Source organism: Hyperolius riggenbachi, chromosome 1 (genome assembly GCF_040937935.1).
Source record: "Hyperolius riggenbachi isolate aHypRig1 chromosome 1, aHypRig1.pri, whole genome shotgun sequence".
NCBI lineage: Eukaryota > Metazoa > Chordata > Amphibia > Anura > Hyperoliidae > Hyperolius > Hyperolius riggenbachi.
The window spans coordinates 627,205,058-627,231,920 of NC_090646.1; the positions used below are offsets into that span (position 1 = coordinate 627,205,058).

General features: G+C 44.8%; 1 protein-coding gene across 3 annotated transcripts in view; it reads left to right on the forward strand.

The window, feature by feature from the left end:
* Positions 1-26,863, forward strand: part of PDE4D (phosphodiesterase 4D) — a 1,320,537-nt gene that overhangs the window by 726,945 nt on the left and 566,729 nt on the right. The window contains exon 1 of one of the 3 annotated variants that reach the window (XM_068251219.1): positions 4,815-5,852. The exons of the other annotated variants lie outside the window; for them this stretch is intronic. Coding sequence (XP_068107320.1) covers positions 5,806-5,852 — 47 coding nt within the window. The 5' untranslated portion in view covers positions 4,815-5,805. Of the gene's footprint in view, positions 1-4,814; positions 5,853-26,863 lie in introns of those variants that run through there. 3 annotated transcript variants of the gene reach the window in all.

Sequence of the window (26,863 nt, forward strand, 5' to 3'; positions counted from 1 at the left end):
AATGTGCCTTGAAGTAAGACGCTAGACTGTTTTTGTGTGAAAATACGGATGGTAATGGCCCCCTACCCCATTCAAGTGATCTGTTACTAGATGGGAAATGAGAACCTTCCAGCAGAGCCTAAGCTCCAATACTATTGCCTTTTTATGGTGTTCCCAAAATGGATGTGACCATGCCTTCATGTAAAAATAGCAACCAATAAACGGTGCCTGATGTAGCAGTGATTGTACTATAGCGGTTGTTGTGGCTGTTGAAACTGGTGCCTGGAATTGCAGTGAGAGTAAAAACAAAAAACCCCAGAGCAAGACTGAGCTAGGTGGAAGGGGGGGGGGGGGGGGTTGTATGACTCAGATTGGGGCAAGTGACCTTTGGCAGGACAAGATAGGTCAGCTGGGATCAATGTGTTAGATGGGGGCAGGCAGGGGAACAGTCAGGGCCAACAAGACAAAGGGGAGGAAGCTGGCAGTTCCTTTTTTTTTTGTATTCAGCAAAGAAAGCCTTCCCCTGAATTGCCTTGCAAGATCAGGGCACCTGTTGGGATACATCACAGCAAGAGGTGCGGGTCCCTTGACAAGGCCCATGTGGATGTTTAAGTTGTGGAGCCCGCAGTATTGTGTACCCATCAAGCTGTTAATTGTGACTGGTACAGGGTACACTGCGGCTCATCTAATTGGGCAGCCTTTGTCAGAGGACTCTGATATCTTTTTTTCAAAACTTATTACCACAAAATCAATAAAACCCATTTACATGCAAAAATGTCTGTTTTGAAATTTTGTGATAAGCAAATAAAAGCTGCGGCCATTTTAAAATCCAGATGGTTGTCGCAGTCTTTTATTTACAAAGTCAAAGTGAAGTCACATGGCCCCCTATCCAGGTCATGGCCACTTTATGCACTTGGCGCCTTCAAAACCTTGTTGCTGCGAATGGGCTGCCCTTTCTACCAGGCTATTTTTCAGTGTCTTGGTGACTGGATCTTCACTTTGTAGTTCAATGTCATGGAGAGGGGAGTGATAAATTGTAAATATAGGACTTTTTCCTCTTGGTACTTTAACATTTTCAGAAATCGGTCGTGGACTAGTAACTTTGTCACCACCAACAGATGAGTTAAATTGACAGCTTGAGGTGAAGTGTCGAGAAATCTGAGTCTGAGCAAGTTGTGTACCTGGAGTTGGTGGTTTCACAATCTGTTGGTTTTAGTCAGATTTTTGTATAGACTCTACAGCTCTGCCTTTCGCCTCACTTTCACCTGAAGCGAAAAAAGAAATGATTTTGATTTGTGTAGTACAGCAAAGAAATAAAACCTTAGGAGCAGAGCAGGGCGCCTCCTTCCTCTACATGGTCTGTGACCTACACCCCCCTCCTTGCAGCAGGTGCAGTGGAATAGTGTGATATTTACTTGTTACAGTGCTGCCATGTCAAGTGTTTGGGATCTGGGTATACTGACATAGAGCAGGCAGCTGCTGAGAAGAGACCGAACACAGCACTGCAGCAGTAAGGGCCCGTTTCCACTATAGCGTTGCGGAATCGCTGGCGAATCACCGCAGGCAAATCGCATGCGGGTGCGATTCTGCATGCGTTTTTGCCGCGATTTCGCATAGGTTAGGGTGATGCGATTTTAACCATGTCACTGACTGTGTGAATTAACATGGGTACCTATGCAAAATCGCATGCAAATTCGTGGCAAAAAACGCATGGGGAAAACGCATGCGATTTCCCTACTAAATACATTGCGTGCGATTCGCCTGCATTCCACACACAAGCGAATTCTGAGGGCTGTGCCATGCAGAAAAATCCTGCACGGCAAAACTGATAAGTGGAAACAGGCCCATCCACTTGATTTGGCTGTGCGAATCCACATGCGGGCAACGCATGCGGATTCGCGATAGTGGAAACGGGCCCTAAATCACTGCCCTGCTGCTTAGCATAAGAGGGAGGAGGTGCCACCCCCTTCACAGGATTATGGAGGCTGCAGGGCCTATTACTCCACTGGGTTCCACTTCATTACTCTTCACCACCTCAGCTCTCTGCTCATACCAGTCACACTGAAACACTCCCACCTTAGTCACATGGCCATAAAGTAGGGCAGGAGATTGCTGTCAGCTGAAGCCACACCTCCCTGGCTTGTTGTAGCTCTACTAGGGGCACAAAATAAATGGTGGGGGAATGACTAAGCTTGACGTTGCTGTGTAGAACTAAATTTTTACAGGTGTTACTTTTTGAATAGCATAGATCAAAACCCTCTATGCGCAAGTTTGAAATGCAATGCAGCTGTTGCGCCCAAACTTTGATGCCACTAGATCTGCATGCTTGTGTTAGATCCATTGCTTAATCTGAAGCCAAAGGATCAGGACAGCCAAGCAATATGCATTGTTTAAAAGAAAATGTCTGCCTTCTTATACCTCTCTGCTGGGTCACTTTTTTTTTTAAAGGGAACACAATTTTTTTTTTCCCCCTAAACCATACCAGTTGCTTGGCATTCCTGGTAATCTTCACTATTGTATGCCACAACCTTGAAACGAGCTTGTGGCTAATCCAGTCTGACTTAAAGGACAACTGAAGTGAGAGGGCTATGGAGGCTTCCCATATCTTTTCTTGTAAGCAAAATGGTTGCCTGGCTATCCTGCTGATCCTCTGCCTCTAATGCTGGGTACAAACACATTTTCTGACAGATTTACTGTTAGATCAATTATTTCCAACATGTCAGGTTTGCTGTCCAATCGATTTCCGACCATTTTCTGATCGATTTCCTATTAAAGGGAACGGAAATCGATCGGAAAATGCTTGGAAATCTATCGGAAAGCAGATTGGACATGTTGGAAATCGATCTGACAGTAGATCGGCCAGAAAATCTGTGTACCCAGCATAATACTTTTAGCCATACAGTAGACCCTGAACAAGCATATGCAGATGAGGTTTCAGACCAGATTGGCTGCATGCTTGTTTCTGGTGTGATTCAAATGCTACTGTAGCCAAATAGATCAGCAGGGCTGCCAGGCAACTTATTTAAAAGGAAAATGGCAGCCTCCATATTCTTCTCTCTAGTTCTTTAAAACAGAGCATCTGATCTGTATGCTTGTTCTAAGTCTATGGTTACAAGTATGAGGCAGGATCAGCGGTTCATAGTCAACTTGCATTGTTTGAAAGGGCATCAACAAGGCAGCCTCCATATCCCTCTCACCTAGAGTTCTCTGCAACAAAAACTCTAGGTGAGAGGGAATTTGGCTCATTTAAGGGCAGGCAGTACAGTATCCAGTGGGGGGGGGGGGGGGGGAATACTCTAGAGAAAGGTCAAGGTTTTTGCAGTATTGCGTTAATAAAACTTTTAATGGGTCTAATCATTAGACTCTAATGCATCTGTAAGGTTGAGGTTTGCCTTTTGCTGGCAGGAAAACCTAGATGCAGCTCTTGTAAAGAATTGTTAAAATATTAATCATAAAATGTATTTTGGTTTAGTCAGTGACTATTTGCAGGAAGTTTTAGAATGCTAAAGCTTTTTACTTGCCTTACTATGGAAACTATAAGAGGAACTGTAATGGATTTTAACTTTATCCCAATCAGTAGCCAATACCCCCTTTCCCAGGAGAAATCTTTACCTTTTCTTGAACAGATCAGCCTTGTTGTATTGTGGGAAATCATGCCAAGCAACCAGTATCTCCCTCTGTACATCTCTATAAAAAGTCTACCTTTTTAGCCTATCACATTGTTAGCGGGGCTGTGAAGTCGGTACAAAAATCATCAGGCTCCAACTCTTCAGTTTATGAAACTACTGACTCCAGGTACGTAAAAGGACTCCTGTTTCTGACTCCTTAATCTAATACTTACCCGGGGATGTGGATTTGGTACAAAAATCATCCAACTCTACTCCTCAGTTAATGAAACCACCGACACCAACTCCAGATACCTAAAATGACTGACTCAGACTCCACAGCCCTGATAGTGGGTGTAGTTCTAGATAAGTGGTCCTCAAGGCCCGCGGGACTAATGCGGCCCCCTGAGGCTTTTACCGGCCCCCCACACAAATGTATTACTTATAGATGCGGTCAGCTACATTAAATATTGGTGGTCCCTATATAGAATAGCAGTGCTGGCATCACGCATCCACATGGAAGCCAGAAAGCAGCAATTTTGCTGGTTTCCAATCAAATTCCACATCAGGTGACACTGCTGTCCAATTGGACTTCAGGTTGTCACCTGGGTATGCTTCACTATCTGGCCCGCAAAGACTTCATTTTATGTATACTCCAGCCCCCCAGCAGTCTGAAGTATGTTGACCTGGCCCTTGACCTGAAACGTTTGGGGACCCCTGTTCTAGATAATGGCAGTTGGTGCTTTTTTCTTGTTTGACAGTAGTAAAGATGACTGCCAGTCTGATTGTGTATCAAACATTGTGAACAAATTAAATGGCAAATGGAAAAAAGAAAGATCAAGAAATGATTTCTAACTTCTCACTTTGCCATGCATCTGCCCCCCCCCCCCCCCCCCCTTTTTCTAAAGTTACTCTTTCAGCTAAAATTTAGATGCATGAAACTATGAATGATCACATTTGAAGCAGCCAGGTACCCCAGTGATAAAAGCAAATTGTTTCCAATTTTCAGAGCGCTCCTACGTCAGAGATTTTCACTAGCTGCTCCTCAGAGGGAGAGGGGGGGTCGCTGCCTGGACAATTCTTTCCCCTCAGCTGCTTGAAGTGGACACTGGTGAATGCTGTGCGTGGAGAACCCACCTAGAGGGCCCCCTTGATGCTAGCTCATCCTCTGTCAGGCAGCTTCCACTGCAGGCTGAAACCTATTCTGCAGCAGAGCAAAGAGGTGCACACAGTGCTGGAGTCTGCCGGGGTCCTGAGCTGCAGTCAGGAGAAGCGAGACACAACAAGTAACGTCAGGTGAAGCCTGGAGCCTTCCTGCTGCAGAGCGGCAGCAAGTTCTGCAGTGTGACCCCCCCATCCCATCCTTCCACATGTCACACCCTCCACGGTCAGCACTTCTCATTCTACTCGGAAGCAATATGAATGGAATCTTAACCCTGGCATGCGAGTTCCACCTATGATCTTTTCCCTCCTGCAGGTTTACCAGAAGGCGCTAATATGGCTTTGAGATATGCAAATGAGCGGCAGCATTTAACAGGATCAATAGTTTAGTCCTTTTATTGCAGGGGAGTGTCGTTTTTTTTTCAGCGTCATATTGGCACTTCGGGTAAATAAGGGCTAAGGGTGATCTGGGATCTTGGAGTTAAACACACCTTACTGTAGGTAAGAATTGGGATTTTGGCAAAGCACTTATAGCATGATTGTCTATTTGCACCTTCTAAGAAGAACCGTGGTTTGTATGGGCACACATGAGCCTGGCATCTGCACAGCAGGCAGGACAAGATTCACCTGGCACCATGGCAAAGCAATTTCAACTTCTACGTCTTTCTGATAAGTCGTCCCAGGCGGCGTTGGCCCTCAATGCTGACGTGACTAAGCGTTTGGCACAATACAGGTTTACCCACCATCCCAGGAGGCATTGATGCAAGAGTTTGACTTAACTTTTTGTCTATTCTATATATTTTTTTTCCTTTTTGTTTACATCCTTGTAGTCCTTTTGGCTAGTCTTCTCTAAGCACCGTGGCATAAATGGATGGACAGATGCCGGTGAAACACTGTGATATTTTGCTTTTCATCTCCCGGACATTGCTGCGTTCACGGAATGTATTACTGGCAATAACCTATGACTCCGGCAGCGCGGCCGTTAGATTTTGGATTAAATTGATTGAAATTGTGAAGGAAGAGGAACAGCTGGGAAGTTAATGTCGCGGGCTCGCTAAAAATGATGCACGTCAATAACTTTCCATTTCGGAGACATTCTTGGATATGGTAAGCAGTCGATACAACCTTCAGCTGGCCCACATAAGGAGGGTGGGGGGAAGAATTGCTTTGTTAACAGAATGTCTGCTTCTGTATTACTGGCAGGTTACATTTGTTCTGCAGACACCTTAAAGGGCACTTGAAGTGAGAGGTATATGGAGGCTGACTTCTTGGCTTCCTCTTAAACCATACCAGTTGCCTGGCTATCCTGCTGATTGAACACTGCCATTCCAGCGCAGGAGACTTGGGCGCAGCAGTGAGTAACTTCAGCGCCTTCAGAAGACTGAACTGAAGTTACTTATAAAACACTATAATCCATCCTCCAGTAATTGCTGGAAGCCAAATGATTTTATTTCCCACCATCCATGGTGTCCTGGAGGGGGAATAGTATTTAAAATCAATGGGAATTTGTGCAGGATCAGGATAAGCTATACAGGCTGTATCCTGCGCCCAAGTCTCCTGCGCTGATTCCTCTCGTACGCCTGCTGATCCTCTGCCTCTAATACTATTAGCCATAGCCCCTGAACAAGCATGCAGCAGAACAGGTTTTTCTGTCATTAACTGCATGCTTGTTGCAGGTGAGATTCAGGCACTACTGCAGCCAAATAGATCAGTAGGGCTGCGAGGCAAAGTGCATTGTTTAAAAGGAAATAAATATGGCAGCCTCCATATACCTCACTTCAGTTATCCTCTGACCCCTGCATGGTGGCCCACTGCTAGCCTTCAGCAGTTTTCTAGCTCTTCAAGTTATTTCAGGTTTTTTCTATTCATGTGAGTGTTGGGTAGTAGAGGTGATCTCCGAATGGTCCTGAATGCGATCGTAGTGGTAGGGCTGTTCTTGGGAACTTCCCAGCATGCCAGAAATATTCTCACTTTACAGAATTAAAATTACAAGAAAACGTTGCATTGGTGGTTAATTTTTTTTTTTTTAAGCTGGGTACACTCATCCAATTTTGATTGGCCGATCGCTGACCCTGACCAATTTTACATCCTCCATGTAGTATGAGGTTACATACACAATGTTTATAGTATTCAAAATCTGTCGGCCTTCATGCTGCATGGGGAGATGGTAAAACTGGCCAATCATAAGTGAAGGTGTGTGTGCTGGGCTTTAGGCTAATGGGTAGGTCTGAAGGCCACAGCTGTAGTGTTACTGTATGTGTAATGAAATTGGCGTGTTACTACACTTACTATACAGAAAAATGAAATTTAGACATTTAGATTAATTGAACTTGAATGAATATAGAACCAATTCATATTGTGGTGTCCATACACTAATCCTTTTTTTCCCCCCAAATCTGCTACCAAAATGTCTGTTTTTTTTTTTTTTTTTTCACTTTACAAAATTGAAAGTGTAGGATATAAAATCTAGGTAATGCTGTGGCTGAGCAGGTGTCAGTTGATGAAGGGCCCATAGCCTTGTACTGCATGGAACAGTGCATCGCTGCTGATCAATTTTTCTATAGATTTTCTGCTGGAATCTTTTTTTGTCAGTTTGCTATGTGGTCTGAATCCATCCAGAGAGGAATGAATTCCTAACAGAGGAATCTCTTTGCCATATATTTGAGGGCAGTCTAGGTGGACAGCTTAGAGCTGGGGTGTCAAACTCAAATACAAAGTGGGCCGAAAATTGTGCTCTGGGACCAAGATGCAGGCTGACCTCAGTCTAGTGGCCACCTATCTCCCTTATAAAGTTCCCTTGTGTCTAATAGCCACCCTCCATTCCCTATACAGTCCCCTGATGTTTAGTGGTCCTTCATCCCCTATACAATTTCCTGGTGTATAGTAGCACCTCCATTCCCTATACAGGTCCCTGGTGTCTAGTGGCCCCCTTCCGTCTCCCATACAGGTCCCTGGTATCTAGTGCTTCCCTTCCCCATATGGCTTCCCTGGTGTTCTAGGGCTTACCCGCCAATATGGTAGCTTCTCTGGTGGTCTAGAGTGGGCCAAACATAATGCAAAGTGGATATATCGAAGAAAGAAGCGGGTTGGCACTACTTAATGAGCGGGTGCTCTGCAGTGGTCCTTCACTGATCCCTCTTCCAGCTGAGCGTGCTCTGGTAACAAGATATATATTGTGGCATGAAGACAAAACGTGAAGAAAACCGGCACTGCTGCAAGCTGACTTTAATAAAGCATCAGATTGTAGTACAAAGTTATGCAGTGTGGCATATCGCGGTGCTGCAACAGTACAGTAGTATAACGTTCATAAGGGATACCTTGTGATGTGGTGGGTGCCGGGTGGTTCTATGCCTGACGGCCGTTTCGCGCACGTCTGCGCATCTACGGAGGCTACGAAGTGGGGAGGGCGGGCTACTGTAATTTGTAACCCAATGTACGTAGCGGTGGTGTTCCGCCCGTTTGCTCCGCCCTTCAACTTCCTCCTCTAGCTAGAAGACGGCTGGGACGCAAGGCGTCCCCGCAGCGTCTGACGTCGTGGCGGCGGATGCGTACTGAGTCAATCGCTCAGTCTAGCGTCCATTACGCTTAGCCGCACGCCTTAGACACAGTCAGGGCCGATCTGGCGCCATCTTGTGTCTTAAATTGAGAAGGCATCTCCAATGAGGCATCAGGGGACAGAAAGTGCAGTGCAAAGAAAGAATAGGGAAAATCAGCGCGAGGAAGGTGGAATATAGGGAAAAGGTAAAAGTTATGAAAAGGAAATTGAAGTGCCCTTGTTGCATCATTGTAGGATGCTGCCCAAATAGCAGCAATTACGCATGTGAGATATATGCATCGTGAAATTAGGTAGCAAAATGCCACTAGACATCTGTTTAGCTAAAAAAGGGAGGGGGAAGGTGATTAAAATCAAAATCAAAACAGGGTTGGTTGTCTATTGTGACAGCCCCATTGGGATGGCACAAAAAGGCAACCAAAACCCTCTTGGGGAGATATGAACGGAAAAGTAGACGCAAATAAGGGACAATAAATACATTGGTTATAACTTAATGTGGAACTAAAGGGAAAAAGGAATATCAAAGATACTCTATAGGGACATATCAGGACCTCTAGATGGCATCATGCATAATTAGGGATCTAGGAAACATGATAGGTCTGTATAATCGTTCAGGCCTAAGGGGCCCATGGCATTAGTCCTTAAAATCAACAGGACCTCTTCTCGTTTCAGTTTCTTTTCTCTGTCCCCTCCTCTAATAGATGGTAGGACCTGTAATAGGCCCGCAAATGAAAGTGCATTGGGGTCACTATCATGATTGTCTCTTATGTGTTCTATTACTCTGGGTGATCCCTTGCCAGAGCTTATTGAGTTGTAGTGTTCTCGGAATCTTTCCCCTAGAGTCCTAGTGGTCTCTCCAATATAGAATCTACCGCAGGGGCACCACAGGGCATAAACCACAAATCTTGTCTTGCATGTAACAAATGCACGCACTCGTTGTCGAACTGGTCCTATCTGTACATTTGTACCCGTGACCATTTGCTTACATGACTTACATCGACCGCATTTGTGGTTGCCCTGCGGTTGGCCCCTGCGTAGCCAGCCACTCCCATCGGGTGAGCTGAATTCGCTTTTGCTTACTAATTTTTTTTTTTTTAATTTTAGTAAGCAAAAGCGAATTCAGCTCACCCGATGGGAGTGGCTGGCTACGCAGGGGCCAACCGCAGGGCAACCACAAATGCGGTCGATGTAAGTCATGTAAGCAAATGGTCACGGGTACAAATGTACAGATAGGACCAGTTCGACAACGAGTGCGTGCATTTGTTACATGCAAGACAAGATTTGTGGTTTATGCCCTGTGGTGCCCCTGCGGTAGATTCTATATTGGAGAGACCACTAGGACTCTAGGGGAAAGATTCCGAGAACACTACAACTCAATAAGCTCTGGCAAGGGATCACCCAGAGTAATAGAACACATAAGAGACAATCATGATAGTGACCCCAATGCACTTTCATTTGCGGGCCTATTACAGGTCCTACCATCTATTAGAGGAGGGGACAGAGAAAAGAAACTGAAACGAGAAGAGGTCCTGTTGATTTTAAGGACTAATGCCATGGGCCCCTTAGGCCTGAACGATTATACAGACCTATCATGTTTCCTAGATCCCTAATTATGCATGATGCCATCTAGAGGTCCTGATATGTCCCTATAGAGTATCTTTGATATTCCTTTTTCCCTTTAGTTCCACATTAAGTTATAACCAATGTATTTATTGTCCCTTATTTGCGTCTACTTTTCCGTTCATATCTCCCCAAGAGGGTTTTGGTTGCCTTTTTGTGCCATCCCAATGGGGCTGTCACAATAGACAACCAACCCTGTTTTGATTTTGATTTTAATCACCTTCCCCCTCCCTTTTTTAGCTAAACAGATGTCTAGTGGCATTTTGCTACCTAATTTCACGATGCATATATCTCACATGCGTAATTGCTGCTATTTGGGCAGCATCCTACAATGATGCAACAAGGGCACTTCAATTTCCTTTTCATAACTTTTACCTTTTCCCTATATTCCACCTTCCTCGCGCTGATTTTCCCTATTCTTTCTTTGCACTGCACTTTCTGTCCCCTGATGCCTCATTGGAGATGCCTTCTCAATTTAAGACACAAGATGGCGCCAGATCGGCCCTGACTGTGTCTAAGGCGTGCGGCTAAGCGTAATGGACGCTAGACTGAGCGATTGACTCAGTACGCATCCGCCGCCACGACGTCAGACGCTGCGGGGACGCCTTGCGTCCCAGCCGTCTTCTAGCTAGAGGAGGAAGTTGAAGGGCGGAGCAAACGGGCGGAACACCACCGCTACGTACATTGGGTTACAAATTACAGTAGCCCGCCCTCCCCACTTCGTAGCCTCCGTAGATGCGCAGACGTGCGCGAAACGGCCGTCAGGCATAGAACCACCCGGCACCCACCACATCACAAGGTATCCCTTATGAACGTTATACTACTGTACTGTTGCAGCACCGCGATATGCCACACTGCATAACTTTGTACTACAATCTGATGCTTTATTAAAGTCAGCTTGCAGCAGTGCCGGTTTTCTTCACGTTTTGTCTTCATGCCATAATGCAAAGTGGGAAAAGCACCTGAGGGCCAAATCTGATGGCTTAGAGGGCCAGATTTGACCCATTGGGTCGGAGTTTGACATGTATGGCTTAGAGGAACTACAGTTAAAATAACGTAATTTTTTTTTTAATATTCGCATGTAGTCAGTATTTGCTCTTTGTAAAATCTTTCCTCTACCCAATTCACATTCTGAAATTTATCACAGCTGGTGACCTCTTTAGTTCTGCCAGGTCATGTCTGTGTAGAACTCACATTCTGCAAAGGAAGATGCATACTGTATGCTTGGCAGTTGGTAACAATCTTTTATTTCCATTATGCAATGAGGGTCACAGACCGGAAACTCATGACCACGGTCCTGACATCACACTGTGGGAGGGGCTTCACCCAATCTCAGCCACACAGATGTTCCATGGGGGTGGGAAGCAAGCATGGAAGTGCTGTGCTTATCTGATCTTGGACATTAAAAGACGGGGAAAACCAGGACCCGTGTTTAAAAAGCACCGTCCATTCATTTGCATGGTGAGCACTTGAGCAACAAATGCCAACTGCTGAAATCAATGCCGATTATACACCTGTGTGCACCGGCCCTAGCACTGCTTTGAGTACATATAAAAAAATCCCAAACCTCCAAGTGCCTCAAAGGGCCACCATAATCAGCAGCCAGGCGGGGAGAGACATTAACTTGGCAAGTTCTTCCCACGGTTTTGATGAGGTAACTGGAGCATGTGCAGGGAACGCCTACACTCTCTATGTAGATGGTGTCCCTGGTGGGAACTGAAGCCAGGGCATGAGAGCTGCAAGGCAGGAATGCTAGCAGTACAGCCATTGTAGTTCCTGATGTCTGGGTCCACACTGAGCAGTGCCCTTGATATGTGCTCAGGTGGCTGAGCTGTCTGCCTTATCTATTCACAACAGATGATATAAGGCAGAGGAAAGGGAGCTAAAAATAGCCATAGAAAGCTTTTTTTTTTTACTCCTTACTCTTTCCCCATCCAGCATTAGCATATCCCAAAATGTATAAAATGCCAAAGCTTTAGGGTCAGGTATGCAGCCAATGACTGCTAAGATGAAGTTCATGCTATGGGTATGTGCATTGCCCATGCTGACATAACTCTGCACATGCGGCACGTTTAAAGGCAGCTATACACTGGTCGATTACCACCAGATCGACCAACAGTTAGATCTCTCTAATGGCTGCCCATACACTGCACACAGTGGAACTGCCGCCTGCCTCGTGCCCCTGCTCCCCTGCCCAGCAGCAATAGATTGCCGGTGTGAGTTCCTGGGGCCCCGCAGGCTTCTTCCAGTGTACTCCTCTTCCCTTCACTTCCTGTCCTGTGACAAGCAGAAAGTTCAAACAGTACAACACCCTCTACTGTTTGAACTTCACTTCCTGTTCAGTCCTGGGAGAAAGTGAAGATGGAGAAGATGTTGGAAGTGAGACAGCAGGGACCTGGAGGCTTGCGCTGGCCAGACAGGTGTGTTGCTGTGTCGGTCATTGCCATATCGAACGGGCTAACGACGTGCTCCCAACCCACCGGTGATAGATTCAGTCGATCTGTCCAGTTGGAAAGTCTAACTTTTCGGGTGGAAATCGATTGGTCAACATTTGCGTTAACTATTTCACAGCAGATTCGATCAGTGATTTGGAACCATTACACCAGAGCCCACAAGTCGTACCACACGTTATAGCTGTGGTGTGACAAAGTGCAAGATTACCGCAGTAGTTTGCTGGGCACTTCTATTGTGTCTTACTGTAGGCAGGCAAAAAATGGCGCAAGGTGAAGCCAAAAATTGTCTCGCCCTGCTCCAGCAAAAGTCCCGGTGGCGTTAATTCAGATTCCCCTTCCAGGCTGCCATTGACTCGGGAGAGATGCAATTTCGAATTGCTTTTTTATTTTTTTCCCTCAACAACTTGAGCTCAGTCTCTTGCCAGTGCCCTCTAAGCACTGATGTAGCTGTAATTCACATTAGTCTATGGCCCAAATATCCGGCACCCCCTTGATGGCAGATAAGGCCATTTGAAAATGCAGGCGGTTAATGTCTGCTTCCATGAATCGGGAAGTAGAAACACTGCAGATTGTGGCTGGATGGTGTAATGGTTAAAGCGGACCCAAACCAAACATTTTTTTTAATTCAAAATATTTTTAGTTGCACCAATCTGACACATACACATATAAATAAACACTCCTTCAAGCCTATGAGCATTTCAGTGCATGCATTTCACCCTTCTCTTTGCTTAACTAGGGTTATACAGGTGGCAGCCATTAGCAATTCCTCCATTGCTGGACACCACCTACCCCACCAGTTTGCCGGATTATTTGCTGGCAATATGAAAGGGAGGAGTTTCTCCAATAAATGTAAAATATTTTATTTGTCATGCAGCTGAAAAAAGGCTTCTATTTATTATAATTTAGAAAATAGATTTTATTTCTGAAATCTTGTATTTTTAGTTTGGATCCAATTAAAGGGCTCTGACACAAGAGACCTGGGTTCGAATCTCGGCCCTGTTCACTAAGCCAGCACCTATTCAGTAGGAGACCTTAGGCAAGTTTCTCTAACACTGCTACTGCCTATAGAACGCGCCGTAATGGCTGCAGCTCTGACGCTTTGAGTCCGCCAGGAGAAAAGCGTGAAATAAATGTTTGTCTTGTCTATTCTGAGTTCCGGTCCACTTTAAGAACTCTTTGCAAGACAAGCAAAACTATTTTGACTTGATAAGCAACGTCCTGATATTTATGCCCAGAACGTATACTCGCGTCACATCAGACTTCTCCCTCTGACGCTGCAGGATTGTTCCTAATCTGAGTGTAGACTGTACAAGAAGGCAAAAGCAGCTGTCATTGGATAAGTTCCCTGTTAAAGCAACACAAAGAAAGGTTGGTGTGAGCCAACAGACAGACATCAATGATTCTGTTATAGCGAAAGTCTGCTCCACATATTTACTTTCTAGAATGTAATAGTTTGTATTAAATATTTCTGTTTTTGGATTGTGGAACAAATTTGAGTTTAAAGGGCCACCGAAGTGAAAAGAATATGGAGGCTGCCATAGTTATTTCCTTAAAAAAACAAAACACAAAGTTGCCTGGCAGCCCTGCTGGTCTATTTGGCTGCAATAGTATTTTAATCACACCAGAAACAAGCGTGCAGATAATCTTGTCAGATCTGACTGTCAAAGTGATCTGCTGCATGCTTGTTCAGGGTCTATGGCCAAAAGCATTAGGTAGAGGATCACCAGGGCTGCCAGGCAACTGGTATTGCTTAATAGGATATAAATATGGCAGCCTCCATATCACTTTCTTTAGTTGTCCTTTTAAGAATAGAAAATGACAGAAGTGGCAGAGGAATGTTGGTCAGTTGCTGGAATGTCTGAATGCTTGGTGACCGATGTCTATAAGAGAAGTCTGCTGAGTCCAGGGGATGAGCAGGAGTGCCGGGCACAGGCTCAGAGCCATGTAAACACTCACTATTGTCTTTAGAGTTCAGTATGGGACACATCTGTGCAGACAGTTCAGAAGCGTGGACATGGTCGGCGCTGCAGTTTCATTCGTCATATAACACGCCGTGTGTGTTGCACTGCTATGGCTGTTTTAGTGAAGTGCAGGTCGCGCCCATGCGGGGTGGGTCACATGCGTGCATGGGATGGTTCCTTAGCGCCTATTCAGCCGGCCATAGGATTAGTAGTATGCAATAATGCAAACCAGCCCTCCATGATTCAGTGTGACAGTTTGGCATTGTGTGTAGCAGTGCTGCATGCAGTCAATAGGTTCTGATAATGTTCAGATGCAAGCTTTTCTTGTGTCCTGGTTTAAACTGTCTGAAGTAATTTAACAGTCCTCTAGGTCTAGGATGTATTGTTTGACAACCCCCCCAAAAAAAAAAAAAAAAAAAAAAAAATTGTCCAGGTTCATGCAGACTTCAAGTTGTCCCACATGGTGGCTGGGAACCGGCATGCCTAACATTGTGGATAATTGTAGATTTTGCCGTCTACAATGACCTGGGGCAGTCCTATAAAGTCCATTGATATACAGTCTAAGTTTACCATGCTGTAAGATTCAGCTCATACTGAGCTTTCTATGAGCACTTTGGGGATAATCACTGAGCAGATGGAGTGATGACTGGCATGTGTTCTCCCCAGAATTTTTTTCCAGGCGGGTGGCATGTAAAAGTAGCCGGGTGAGGCGAGAATGCAGGGCCAGCGCTTGTCTGTACAACTCCAACAGCAGAGGCGGTGAGCTGATGACAGCCGGGTACTCTCCAAAAACAGCGGGGTGAAGCTACAAGCTTGGAGAGAACGCTGGGCCCATCCATTAGCTTAGCAATGCTTGTTTTTGGAGTGGTTTAGGCCCCTCTTACACATGGAGCAGTACCATGCATAGTGGTACACTCCCCCCCACCGCAGCTTGTCGCATGTTCAATGTGAGTCTATGGGGACTTGCACACTATGACTAAGGGGTGCGACGAAAATGGCTAAATTGCCACAAAGCCGCTGCAGTGTTGCTGCGTAATCCGTGCCTACTGCACTGAATATACGGCAATGCAATTTGTCTGATCTGACATGCTTGCAATAATCCAGTGATGTACTTCCTGTCCAGCAGGGAACCTGTCGCTGAGCGGGGGGGGGCGGACCTATGTATATTACCCCATCACCAGAGTGTGCCACAGGGTGATGTGTAAGGGGAAACTCTGAGGGGCGATTGTCCTGCGATGTAATCTCATTCCGCTAGGAAAGTAGCCTCCGGGCCTTCAGTTGTCTGTCCTACCAGATAATTGAATGCAGTATAGTGTTCTGAGCTACTTGTAGAATCTCCTGCTCCTCCACATGCACAGAAATAAACTTCCACTATTGGATAAGCTTGCAAATATGCATGCAACTTATAAAGCTTTGAATTGAGTTAGAATGAGCTTGAAGTGTATTTGGCCCAGTTCCACACTGCAGGGGAGTTAGAATTTATTTGCATCTCGTTAACCAGCTCTAGCATAGAGGTATGAAAGTCTATAGAATGTCACATTAACACTCACACCTTTGCAGTGGCATGGCAAAGTGCATTTTTAGACATGTTTTCCACAGGCAGTTGCCAGACGGCAGGGAGGGGGCAGTTGCCAGGCGGCAGGGAGGGGGTAGTTGCCAGTTTGAGGCATTTTAGTGCCTATCAACTGCCTGTGTAAGGCCACATACAGACATCAGACCATAGTCTTTGGAAAATGAAAGATCACAGACCAATCTTACCACCCTTCCTGTAGTATAAGAGCCATACCTACACAGTCTTTTCTATGGAGCTGAACTCCACATCAGGAAAAAATCTTTGCAAGATGCTGCACACACAGATGCTGTACAGACACAAAAGATCAGTATCTGCAAAAGATCTGTTCCTGCCAAAAATCCATTCCTGCAAATTGCAATGATAGTCTATGAGATCTGCAGATCATCATACACACATGATTTAACTGACATTCATCTGCAGATCAGATCCACCAGGATGGATTTTCAGATCTGCAGATGAATGTCCATTAAATCATGTGTGTATGATGATCTGCAGATCTCATAGACTATCATTGCAATTTGCAGGAATGGATTTTTGGCAGGAACAGATCTTTTGCAGATACTGATCTTTTGTGTCTGTACAGCATCTGTGTGTGCAGCATCTTGCAAAGATTTTTTCTGATGGGGAGTTCAGCTCCATAGAAAAGACTGTGTAGGTGTGGCTCTCATACTACATGAAGGGTGGTAAGATTGGTCTGTGATCTTTCATTTTCCAAAGACTATGGTCTGATGTCTGTATGTGGCCTAAAAGAGGCCTCGGGCCTCTTTTCCACAGACTGTTGATGGGCAGCGAAATGCCTCTCAAACTCTGGTAACTGCTCACTGCTGCCTGGTTACTGCTTGCTAATTACACAGTTGAACAGTTGTGGAAAAGAGGCCTTAGACACCATTTTATCTATTGCTGCTGCAAACATGCATGCATGGACAGACACATCAATGCAAACCGTTCACAACGGAAAGGGTGTACAAGGCCTTACGGAGCCAGTGGATGGAAATGTCATGATTAGCAGTCGGCCTGGAAAATGCCAGGAACTGCTACATTGTACCTTCAGACAAAGCAGCACAATTCTTAATGAGATAATGGAAGTAGCAGCCCTGTTGGTTAGGATCTTAAAAGGTCCCTATGACCTTTACATGACATTGTCCTTATTACCTTATAATGTAGTCCTGTATAGGGCTTTTTAGGAATCCTGCTCTGATGAACCTTAAAGTAGACCTTAGCTCAGGACTTCCTCTGCTCTAAAAGATAAGCATCGCTGTAACAAAAATTGTTTTTCTTTAAAGGTTGATACAAATTCTGCAATAAATCTGCAGTGTAGATTTCATGGAAGCAGACATATTAACATCCTGCATTTACAAATTGGCTTCTCTGCCATGGCAGAGGAGATTCCTGAGCTGACACAGCTGAGCAGACCAAATTACGCATGTGATCAGATGAGGAAGAATTAGACAGGCTAAACTCTCTAAATACATACAGGGCACATTTCTGTTTTTCTTCTGTCCTGTGCAAGAATTCAGGTCCACTTAACAGGACAACTGAAGTGAGGATATGGAGGCCACCACTTTTTTTTTTTTCCCCTGTTAAATACTTGTTGCCTGGTTATCCGGCTGATCCTCTGCCTCTAATATATTTTCAGCCATAGACCCTGAACCAGCATGCAGCAGATCACGTATTTCTGACATTGTCAGATCTGACAAGATTAGCTTTATGCTTGTTTCTGGTTATTCAGACACTACTGCAGACAAATAGATCAGCAGGGCTGCCGGGCAACTGGTGTGGTTAAAAAGGAAATATGGCAGCCTCCATATTCTGCTCACTTCACTTGTCCTTTAAGGTCAAGACAAGACCAATAACATTTATATCGCGCTTTTCTCCTGGCGGACTCAAAGCGCCAGAGCTGCAGCCAGTAGGACGCGCTCTATAGGCAGTAGCAGTGTTAGGGAGACAAGCCCAAGGTCTCCTACTGAATAGGTGCTGGCTTACTGAGTAGGCAGAGCTGAGATTCGAACCCTGGTCTCCTGTGTCAGAGCCAGAGCCCTTAACCATTACACCATCCAGCCACCACTACACCATCCAGCCACCACTAATGGTACAATTTTCAGAGAAGAATCACCCGAGCGATCAGATAAAATGTGATTGGCTTGGCAGAAGATAAACCTGTCCCAAATCAATTGTGCAATTCTAATAGTGGGCATTCGATAGAAAAAAATTGTTTTGGTTGTGGTGGAGTTACAGGTTGGTTAGTGATGTGAATTGGTTAGTTGATGGTGAAAAAAAGACCTATTTCCCATCACATTTCTGATTGCTCAGGCAATTCTTTGCTGAACATTGTAGTCAGTGGGCACCTTTTAGATGAAGCACAATTGTCACGCCCCACACTTCCTGTGGCTTTATTGAATAGAAGTTCAGTATATTGTGAGAGCAATAGCATAGAGATCAGAGGAGTTAATGCTACCAGCAAGGCAATGGACTAGAAATGGATTAAGATGGAATGTGGCCCTAGGCAAGATGGCAGTTTTTGCCCCCTGCTGATGGGACACCTGTGTTTTTTTGTTTTGGGGAGGGGTGGTACCTTCCACCAGGCCCCTAAAGTCTCCCCAGGCCCTAAGAAATTACCTATGTTTGCCTTGTGGATTATCCGGCTTTGCAGTGGAAAGCTGTGCTTGTACAGTATTATGAAAACTTCATATTCAAAGTCCTGCTGTTGTATTTCAGTAAAGATGTCTAGTAGCTGATGCTGCTACTGGTGGGAGCATTTGGAATGCCTAATGGTTATAGCTGTCGTGTTGAGCAATTGTTACATTTCTGCCATTTGATTTAGTCCCTTTCCTTTGGTAACAAAAAGTGGCCATAGCATTATGGGACAGCGTTGTCAGTGTAATGTATCCTGAGGTTATATAAAGCGGGTCACATGACCTGAAGGGGAATATTGCATTTCTATGTAAACGCTGTTAGACTCCTATAGCTTCAGATGACTCAGCCATTTCTGTGTTTTTTTTTTTTTGTTTTTTTTTTTAGTAAGATTAGAATGCATGTGTGAGGCCTCATGCGTCCAGGTGCCACAAGGGACAGTGTGGCACTTTCCTTTGATGGCAGTTGCTGCTTGGAACCTAAACTGTCTTGCTTGGAACTGAAGTCCTGAAATCACTTTATTCACTATAGCAGGAGTGTCAAACTCAAATACAGAATGGGCCGATATTGAACACTAGGACCTAGTGGCGGGCCAACCTAAATGTCTACTGGCTAGCTTTCTCGCTTAACCAGTTCACCCCAAGGGGTTTTTACCCTAACGGACCAGAGCAATTTTCACCTCAGTGCTCCTCCCTTTTATTCCCTATAACTTTATTACTAATCACAAGAAAATGATCTATACCTCATTTTTTTTCGCCACCAATTAGGCTTTCTGTGGGTAGTACATTTTGCTAAGATTTTTTTTTTTTTTATTATAAATGCGTTTTAATGGGAAAAATAGAAAAATAATGGAAAAAATCCTCTTCTCAGTTTTCAGCCATTAGTTTTAAAATTAAATGTTCTCCTGTGGATAAAACCAACACATTTTATTTTCCCAGTTGTCCTGATTATTAAACAATTTAAATTATGTCCCTATCACAATGTATAGTAATGTGCCTGTATGTGTAATACACTTTTTGGCCTCAAGATGGCGAGTGAACACTCTCCCATTATAGGAAGTTATCACTTTTAAGTTTTGTTAACTGACAGTTTCCTGTTTTTGTGAATGGACGTGGCCGCTGTTCGCAGTCACGTCCATTCACTCCAGGCATTGTGATTGGGTAGAGGACCGCTCTGTCCTCTTCCCCAATGACTTGGCACAGGATCCTGACAGAAACGGCGGCGTTAGCGGGGCGCGCAAACGTGCGTAGCGGCGGCGGGAACGCGCGACGTATTAAAACGTCATGTTGCTGTTAACAGGCTAAAGCATGACGTTTTAATACGTACCATTGTCATTAAATGGTTAAAGCAGTTTTAAACTGACCTATACAAAAATGTGTGTTCCTACTTTTTATAACCCATAGTTATCATATTTGCTTTTGTGCGCAAGTATTATGCATTCAGAACTTGTTCCCAAAGTTCAGTTTATTTGCTTTGAAAGCTGCCTGTGCATTTTATTCAAAGCTGTTGTATTTCTATTGTAGTGCACCCAGTAATGATTTCTGAGCAGTGTTTCAGTTCCCGACTCATTAGCAGAAGTTTCTGCACAGTCAGAGAATGTTGCATCAAGTGAAGAATGTAAACATAAGATAATGTTTTCACCAGGTCAGATGGGATCTCCCTGCAGGAGAGTCAGTCCTGTGATTTAACCCTTTGAATGCTGTTTTACTGATAAAAAGACACTGGTGGTGGCCTCTTTAGTTCTGCCAGCTGAACTGTACAGAACGTTCTTTGCTGAGTTCCATGCACAAAAGGGAGGTATTGCTTGTTTGGCAGTTGGAAAGGTGGTTATTTCCCACAGTGATCACACTATAGGAGTGGTTTCACCACAATATCAGCCATACAGACCCCCTGATCTATTTGAGAAAGTAGACATTTTTCAAGGGAAAGGGGGTATCTGCTACTGATTGGGATGAAGTTCAATCCTTGGTTAAAGCTGCTCTTTAAGGGCTTGTTCCACCTGCAGGCGCTGAGCGGATTGTTGAGAAACAGCCTCCTCAGTCTGCAGACAGACTACACACACTACTGTCGGGAGAACGACCGCCCAGCGGGAGGGTCTGACTGACCTGTCCTCTTTAGTAGTGCGTGTTTAGGAGCACAATAGCAGAATGGGGTAATCTCATGGAGAGATCTAGGTGTGTGCTCTGCAGGGTGCTGACCGTTCAGTGCTATTGTTACAGCTTCCCCCGGCACTTGCTCAATCATTGATTAAATGGTGGGTTCAGAAACCAATTTGCCAGTATTCTCTCTCTGCGGGTTCTGATTTGGCGATGAGTAATACGTCTTTGTGAGAAGTTGGCTCGGCTGGGAATCACTGCTCAGCAGGGGAAATGATGTATTATATGGATTCGATTCAGCCGGGTCCAAGAATAAAAAAATTCCAACTAGACTACTTCTTCTCCTCACTGAAGCTAATTCGTGATCAGATAATGACTTCCCAAACTTTGCTGCAGTGACCTGCTTCCTATCTCGCTGCATTCTTGTCTGTAGAAAAACAAGATTTAAGCGGAACTGAACTCAGAACTTCCTCTCTGCTCTAAAACATAAGAAACAGCGTAATAACCTTTTAAAAGTGAAACTTTTTAATTTTTTTTTATAGCGAACACAAATCCTGTGATAAATCTGCAATGTCTACTTCCTGCTTTCATGGAAGCTGACATATTAACATCCTGTGCTTTACAATTAGCCTCTCTGCTGTGGCAGTCAGCTGACACTAATGATGATTCAAATTACTTGTGCTTAGTTAGGGCTGGTTCAGACGGACGTTTGCAGAGCGTTTACAGCCAGCGTTCAGGGCTTGGTGTTAAACGCTCCCATTCAAGTGAATGGGAGCGTTTGTACTAAGCTTTCAAGCGCGTTTACACAAACGCGGCGTTTGGGTCCCGATTTTCCCTGGCGTTCAAGGAGCCCCTGGAAGCTACATGTAGCTTCCAGGGGAGGTTAACCGCGACGGCTAATGTCCCCCTAGGGGAAGAAAAAACGCGACCGCATCCAAACGCACACGAACGCTGCTGAACACGACGCCAGCAAATGCAACGCCTCCAAACGTCCGTCTGAACCAGCCCTTAGTCAGAGGGGGATTAGACAGGCTGATCTAGTTAAATACATACAGGGTGCATTTCTGTTTTTCTTCTGTCCTGTGCAAGAGTTTGGTTTCACTTAGTAGAAAGCAGACCAGATAGAATCTCATTGAGCTGTTACTTTAGCAGGCCGATGCATGACAAAATGGTTATTTCAGACATTCTGGTAAAATAGTAGCATCTGCTGGAGGAACAGATAATATGGTAGATAAAACGGCAGCATGACATCAGTCGGAATAATGCAGCTCTCGCATCGATCGCACATCAGTTTGGGATGCTATATTTAGCACAGCAAAGGATATTTTTTCCTCATTTTTTTGGCAGCAGGATTTTACAGTTGGCAGTTAGGCATAAGCTGCTGTACAGCTGGGGAGAGTTGGAGGACCTGCCTTTTTAATGGGCTTAATTCGGTATTTAAAGAGAATCTGTATTGTTAAAATCGCACAAAAGTAAACATACCAGTGTGTTAGGGGACATCTCCTATTACCCTGTCACAATTTCGCCGCTCCTCGCCGCATTAAAAGTGGTTAAAAACTGTTTTAAAAAGTTTGTTTATAAACAAACAAAATGGCAACCAAAACAGGAAGTAGGTTGATGTACAGTACGTCCACACATAGAAAATACATTCATACACAAGCAGGCTGTATACACCCTTCCTTTTGAATCTCAAGAGATCATTTGTGTGTTTCTTTCCCCCTGCAGCTATCTTCCACTGAAGTGTCAGGCTGTTTCTTCCTGCAGAGTGCAGACAGCTCTGCCTGTATGTAATTCCTCAGTATGTGAAAGCCCAGCCAGCTCAGAGGAGGATTTATCCAGCTTGTAAAAGATAAGGGAGAAGAGAATAGCTGCCCTAATCTAAATAACACACAGGCAGTGTGCAGAGAGGGGCCTGGAGGGGGAGATGCATCACAGAACCACAACACTGAAGAACTTGGCAGCCTTCCAGACACAGGCTGACAAGTCTGACGAGAGAGATAAGTTGATTTATTACAGAGATGGTGATAGTAGAACGTGCTGCAGTAAGCCAGAACACATTAGAATAGCTTTTGGAACTTGTAGGATGATAAAAAACAGGATGCAATTTTTGTTACGGAGTCTCTTTAAGATTTAGACGTCAGAGTAATTGTTGAATGCAGTGTTAAGGTGGCCATACATCAGGTGACTTGGCGGCCAGTCAACCATCCGATTCAATTATAATCTGATTGGATGCAACCAATTTCGGGCCAAAATTGGTATCCTGTATGAATTGGACAAGGTGCATGATTAAGGGCTGACCTGCTAGATTGGGTGTGGCAAGAATGGCGTGTGACATCGGCATGTGCAACCAACACAATGGAACACTGGCACTGTCCCCTAATGTAAAATGTGCCCCCCGCGCTGTCCACAATGTAAAATGTCTGGTGTAGTATACTCTACATGTCCGTGACTGCCACTGGCTCCGCCCACAGTCCGGATACACACGCCCAACACGGTTGCCAGTGTAATGCGCCCATGTATACAGTGGAAACCACATGGGACGTGTATGCTTATTGCAGACGGAACCATTGGCGGACAAGGATGGGTAAAGTATACTGTAACGGACACAGTGGAAACCACATGGGACGTGTATGCTTATTGCAGACGGAACCATTGGCAGACAAGGATGGGTAAAGTATACTGTAACGGACACAGTGGAAACCACATGGGACGTGTATGCTTATTGCGGACGGAACCATTGGCAGACAAGGATGGGTAAAGTATACTGTAACGGACACAGTGGAAACCACATGGGACGTGTATGCTTATTGCAGACGGAACCATTGGCAGACAAGGATGGGTAAAGTATACTGTAACGGACACAGTGGAAACCACATGGGACGTGTATGCTTATTGCGGACGGAACCATTGGCAGACAAGGATGGGTAAAGTATACTGTAACGGACACAGTGGAAACCACATGGGACGTGTATGCTTATTGCGGACGGAACCATTGGCAGACAAGGATCGGTAAAGTATACTGTAACGGACACAGTGGAAACCACATGGGACGTGTATGCTTATTGCGGACGGAACCATTGGCAGACAAGGATGGGTAAAGTATACTGTAACTGACACACTTTGTTAGCATGGACCGTACGGGGGGGGGGGGGGCATTTCGGCGAGGCAGCGGATGTGGCAAAGCAGATTTCCGGTTGACATTAATCCTGAATTGCGTAATGGAGGCTAGGTAATGCAAGGCTGGCACTGCAAGTTGTTGGAGCAAAATAAAATCACTTAGTCAGCGGTACAGTCGGATGCTAGAGCGGGTTAAGTGGGTGCCAGGTCTGTGTCCCCCTGCGGACGTCAGTTTCGCGCTACCAACGGTTGTTCACCGCAGTGGAGAGGTTATTGTTGTATTTATAAAGCATCAACATATTACGCAGGGCTGAGTTAATCGAGAATTGGCCTGCGGTGTATGGCCAGGCACCAGCTCTTTCTGATTGACCAAGAGACCAATATCTCTTTAGTCTGCCCATCATTGCTAATGTATGGGCACCTTTAGAGACTCCATGGTGTTTGCGTTTCCTACACGGAGCGTTGGCTTTTTAGTAGGAGGGCTTTTCGATCCTATAAAGCTCTGTACCCACGGTGTGATTTTCCCAACTACCACCGATTTTTTTTTTTTTACTTTTTTTTTTTCTTGAGCCCTGAGCAGTCGATATTGCAACATGGGTACAGGCGCACGACAACGCGAACATCTGTTAGCATTGCAGTGCAATAATGACCGTCACTGCACATCTGATCGCTAAGATCTGACTCCCCACCTACCCCCTCCCGCGCGAAGTACTGTGATCGCTTGAAGTCTTGTTTGCTCCCTGCGACTGTAAATCTGATCACTTCCTCTTGTGCCGCTACAGTTTTTTTAATTTTCCTGTTCTGACTTTTTTGTTGACACTTGGAGATGCGTAATTGTTCAGTTAATGAAATTATTAATTGGGAGCCACATTCCTTATTTACATAGCTGTCAGAGGATTTGCTACAGTGATTGGAAAAAGCAGAACAAATTGCACTTAACTGTACACTCGGTAATTGTAATGGATAACTATTTGAATTAAGCACTAGAGCTGGGAATACACATTAAGTTTTTACTTTAGATAGATGGGTTCGATAGATAAATTCCAACCTGTTGGATCTGGTCGATTCTATTTTCGTTTCGATTCTCCTCATTCAAGTGAATGTAATTGATGAGAAAAGATAAGGAATCGAGAGGGGAATCGATCGAAAGCGAAGACGGCAAAAACGAACGCAAAAACGCATCGTGTATTCCCAGCATAACAGTCGGCATGATGGTCTAAACAATTCTGCTATCAGCTGACCCACTTAAGTTCTCAGGTCTGTTATCTAGAAGTTGTTTGCATATACACACACCATTGAAAGCGCTGCTGAAGCCTCTATTACTACGGGCAGCATGGTGGCGTAGTGGTTAGCACTCAAGCCATCGAGCGCTGGGTCCCTGGTTTAAATCCTAGCCAAGGCACTACCTGCATGGAGTTTGTATGTTCTCCCACATAACAAAAATAGTTGTTAAATGGCTTCCCCCCCCCCCCAAAAAAAAAATAATCTAGACTGATGCTTACACTGCACAAACACAGGGCTGCCGTCATAAATTTCTGGGCCCCTTACTGTACAAAACGTAATCGCCCCCCTACTGTACCAGGCCAAAAAGCGTATAGAGTACAGCAAGAACCACACCACACGCATACACCGGCCGAGTCGGCAAACAGTGAGCAAAGGGCAGCCACACCACGGACACTACTACACAGCAGTTTGAGCCAGTTTATTGCACTGTTGGTCCCCAGACTTTGGCCCAATACTTAGACACTGAAGCGGAAAAAATGTATATAATTTGTATGTGTAGTACAGCTAAAGGCCTGTACACACGCCGTACTAAAGGCAACGACTGGTCCGTCACCTCCCGCTGGGCGAGTTTTCAGCAGACATTTCGGCGTGTGTACAGTCTGTCGGCGGACTGATGAGGCTGTTGGAACGCCCGCCCAGCGGGAGGTGTCGACGGACCCGTCGTTGCCTTTAGTACGGCGTGTACGGGACTTAAGAAATAAAGCATTAGGCACAGAGACGTAAGTCTATTTGTTTCCAGTACAGGAAGAGTAAAACTCCAGTTATCTATGCAAATTACCATTGCTTGGCATTGCGTTCAAACGCCAGCGTTTAAAAGCTAGCTTTTGAAAGCTTTTGAAAAGCGTTCAAGGCTAGCAGTTCTGGTCTCTGCTATTGTTTCCTCGCGTTTACTGCCTCTGAAAGCAGCATGTTGCTTTTGAGACTAGACGCAACGCTGGGATCTACTGCTAGGCTTTCATGAAAGCCTGCAAAAGCCAGCTCTAAACGCTCCCATTCACTTGCATGGGATGGCAGTAGATCCCAAAAAACGCTGCGTCTGAAACGCTGCGTTAAACGCCACAAACTCCCATCTGAACCAGCCCTAAAAGTCAGAGAGCTCTGTGTTCTAAAGGCTGTTATCTTAACTATTTTTGCTTTTGCAGAGAACAGTTCAGGATAGGTCAAAAGTTAACTGCATGTTCTGTAAAAAACAAAACATTTTGAATGCTGAGTAGTTTGTAAACTGCAAATATTAGAGGATGCAAGGTTATTTAAAAAGCTGTATAACTGAAAATGAGAATTTTTTTTTTTTTTGCTACGAATCTTCTAATAATTATCTGTACTACACACAACCAAATGTATCATATTTTTTTCGCGTTAGAGGAACTGTTGCGACAATCTTAAAAATGTAAAACTCATACAAATAAGTACATTTCACCAGAGTAAAATGAGCCATAAAATACTTTTCTCCTATGTTGCTGTCATTTACAGTAAGTAGTAGAAATCTAACATTACCGACAGATTTTGGACTAGCCCATTTTCTCATGGGGGGTTCTCGGGCTTTTCTTTATTTTTTAAAAGCACTTAGTGAATGGCAGCTGCTCGGTCCAACTGCCAGTGAGCAGGGAGGCTGGTCAGCATTATGGTATAAATCTGTGTCAGGGAATGTCTTTATAAAGAATGAAGGCCATGCTGAGAATCCCCTTTTTCCAGGTGTCTTTTTACATGTAGGCGACTAGACCTACATTGGTGTATATACCTGATAAATGGTGATTTTGCTGTACACGGTTTACAAAGAAAAACCCAGTTTATGCTGCACAACCTCTTGTCAGAATATGAATTCCCTGAGTA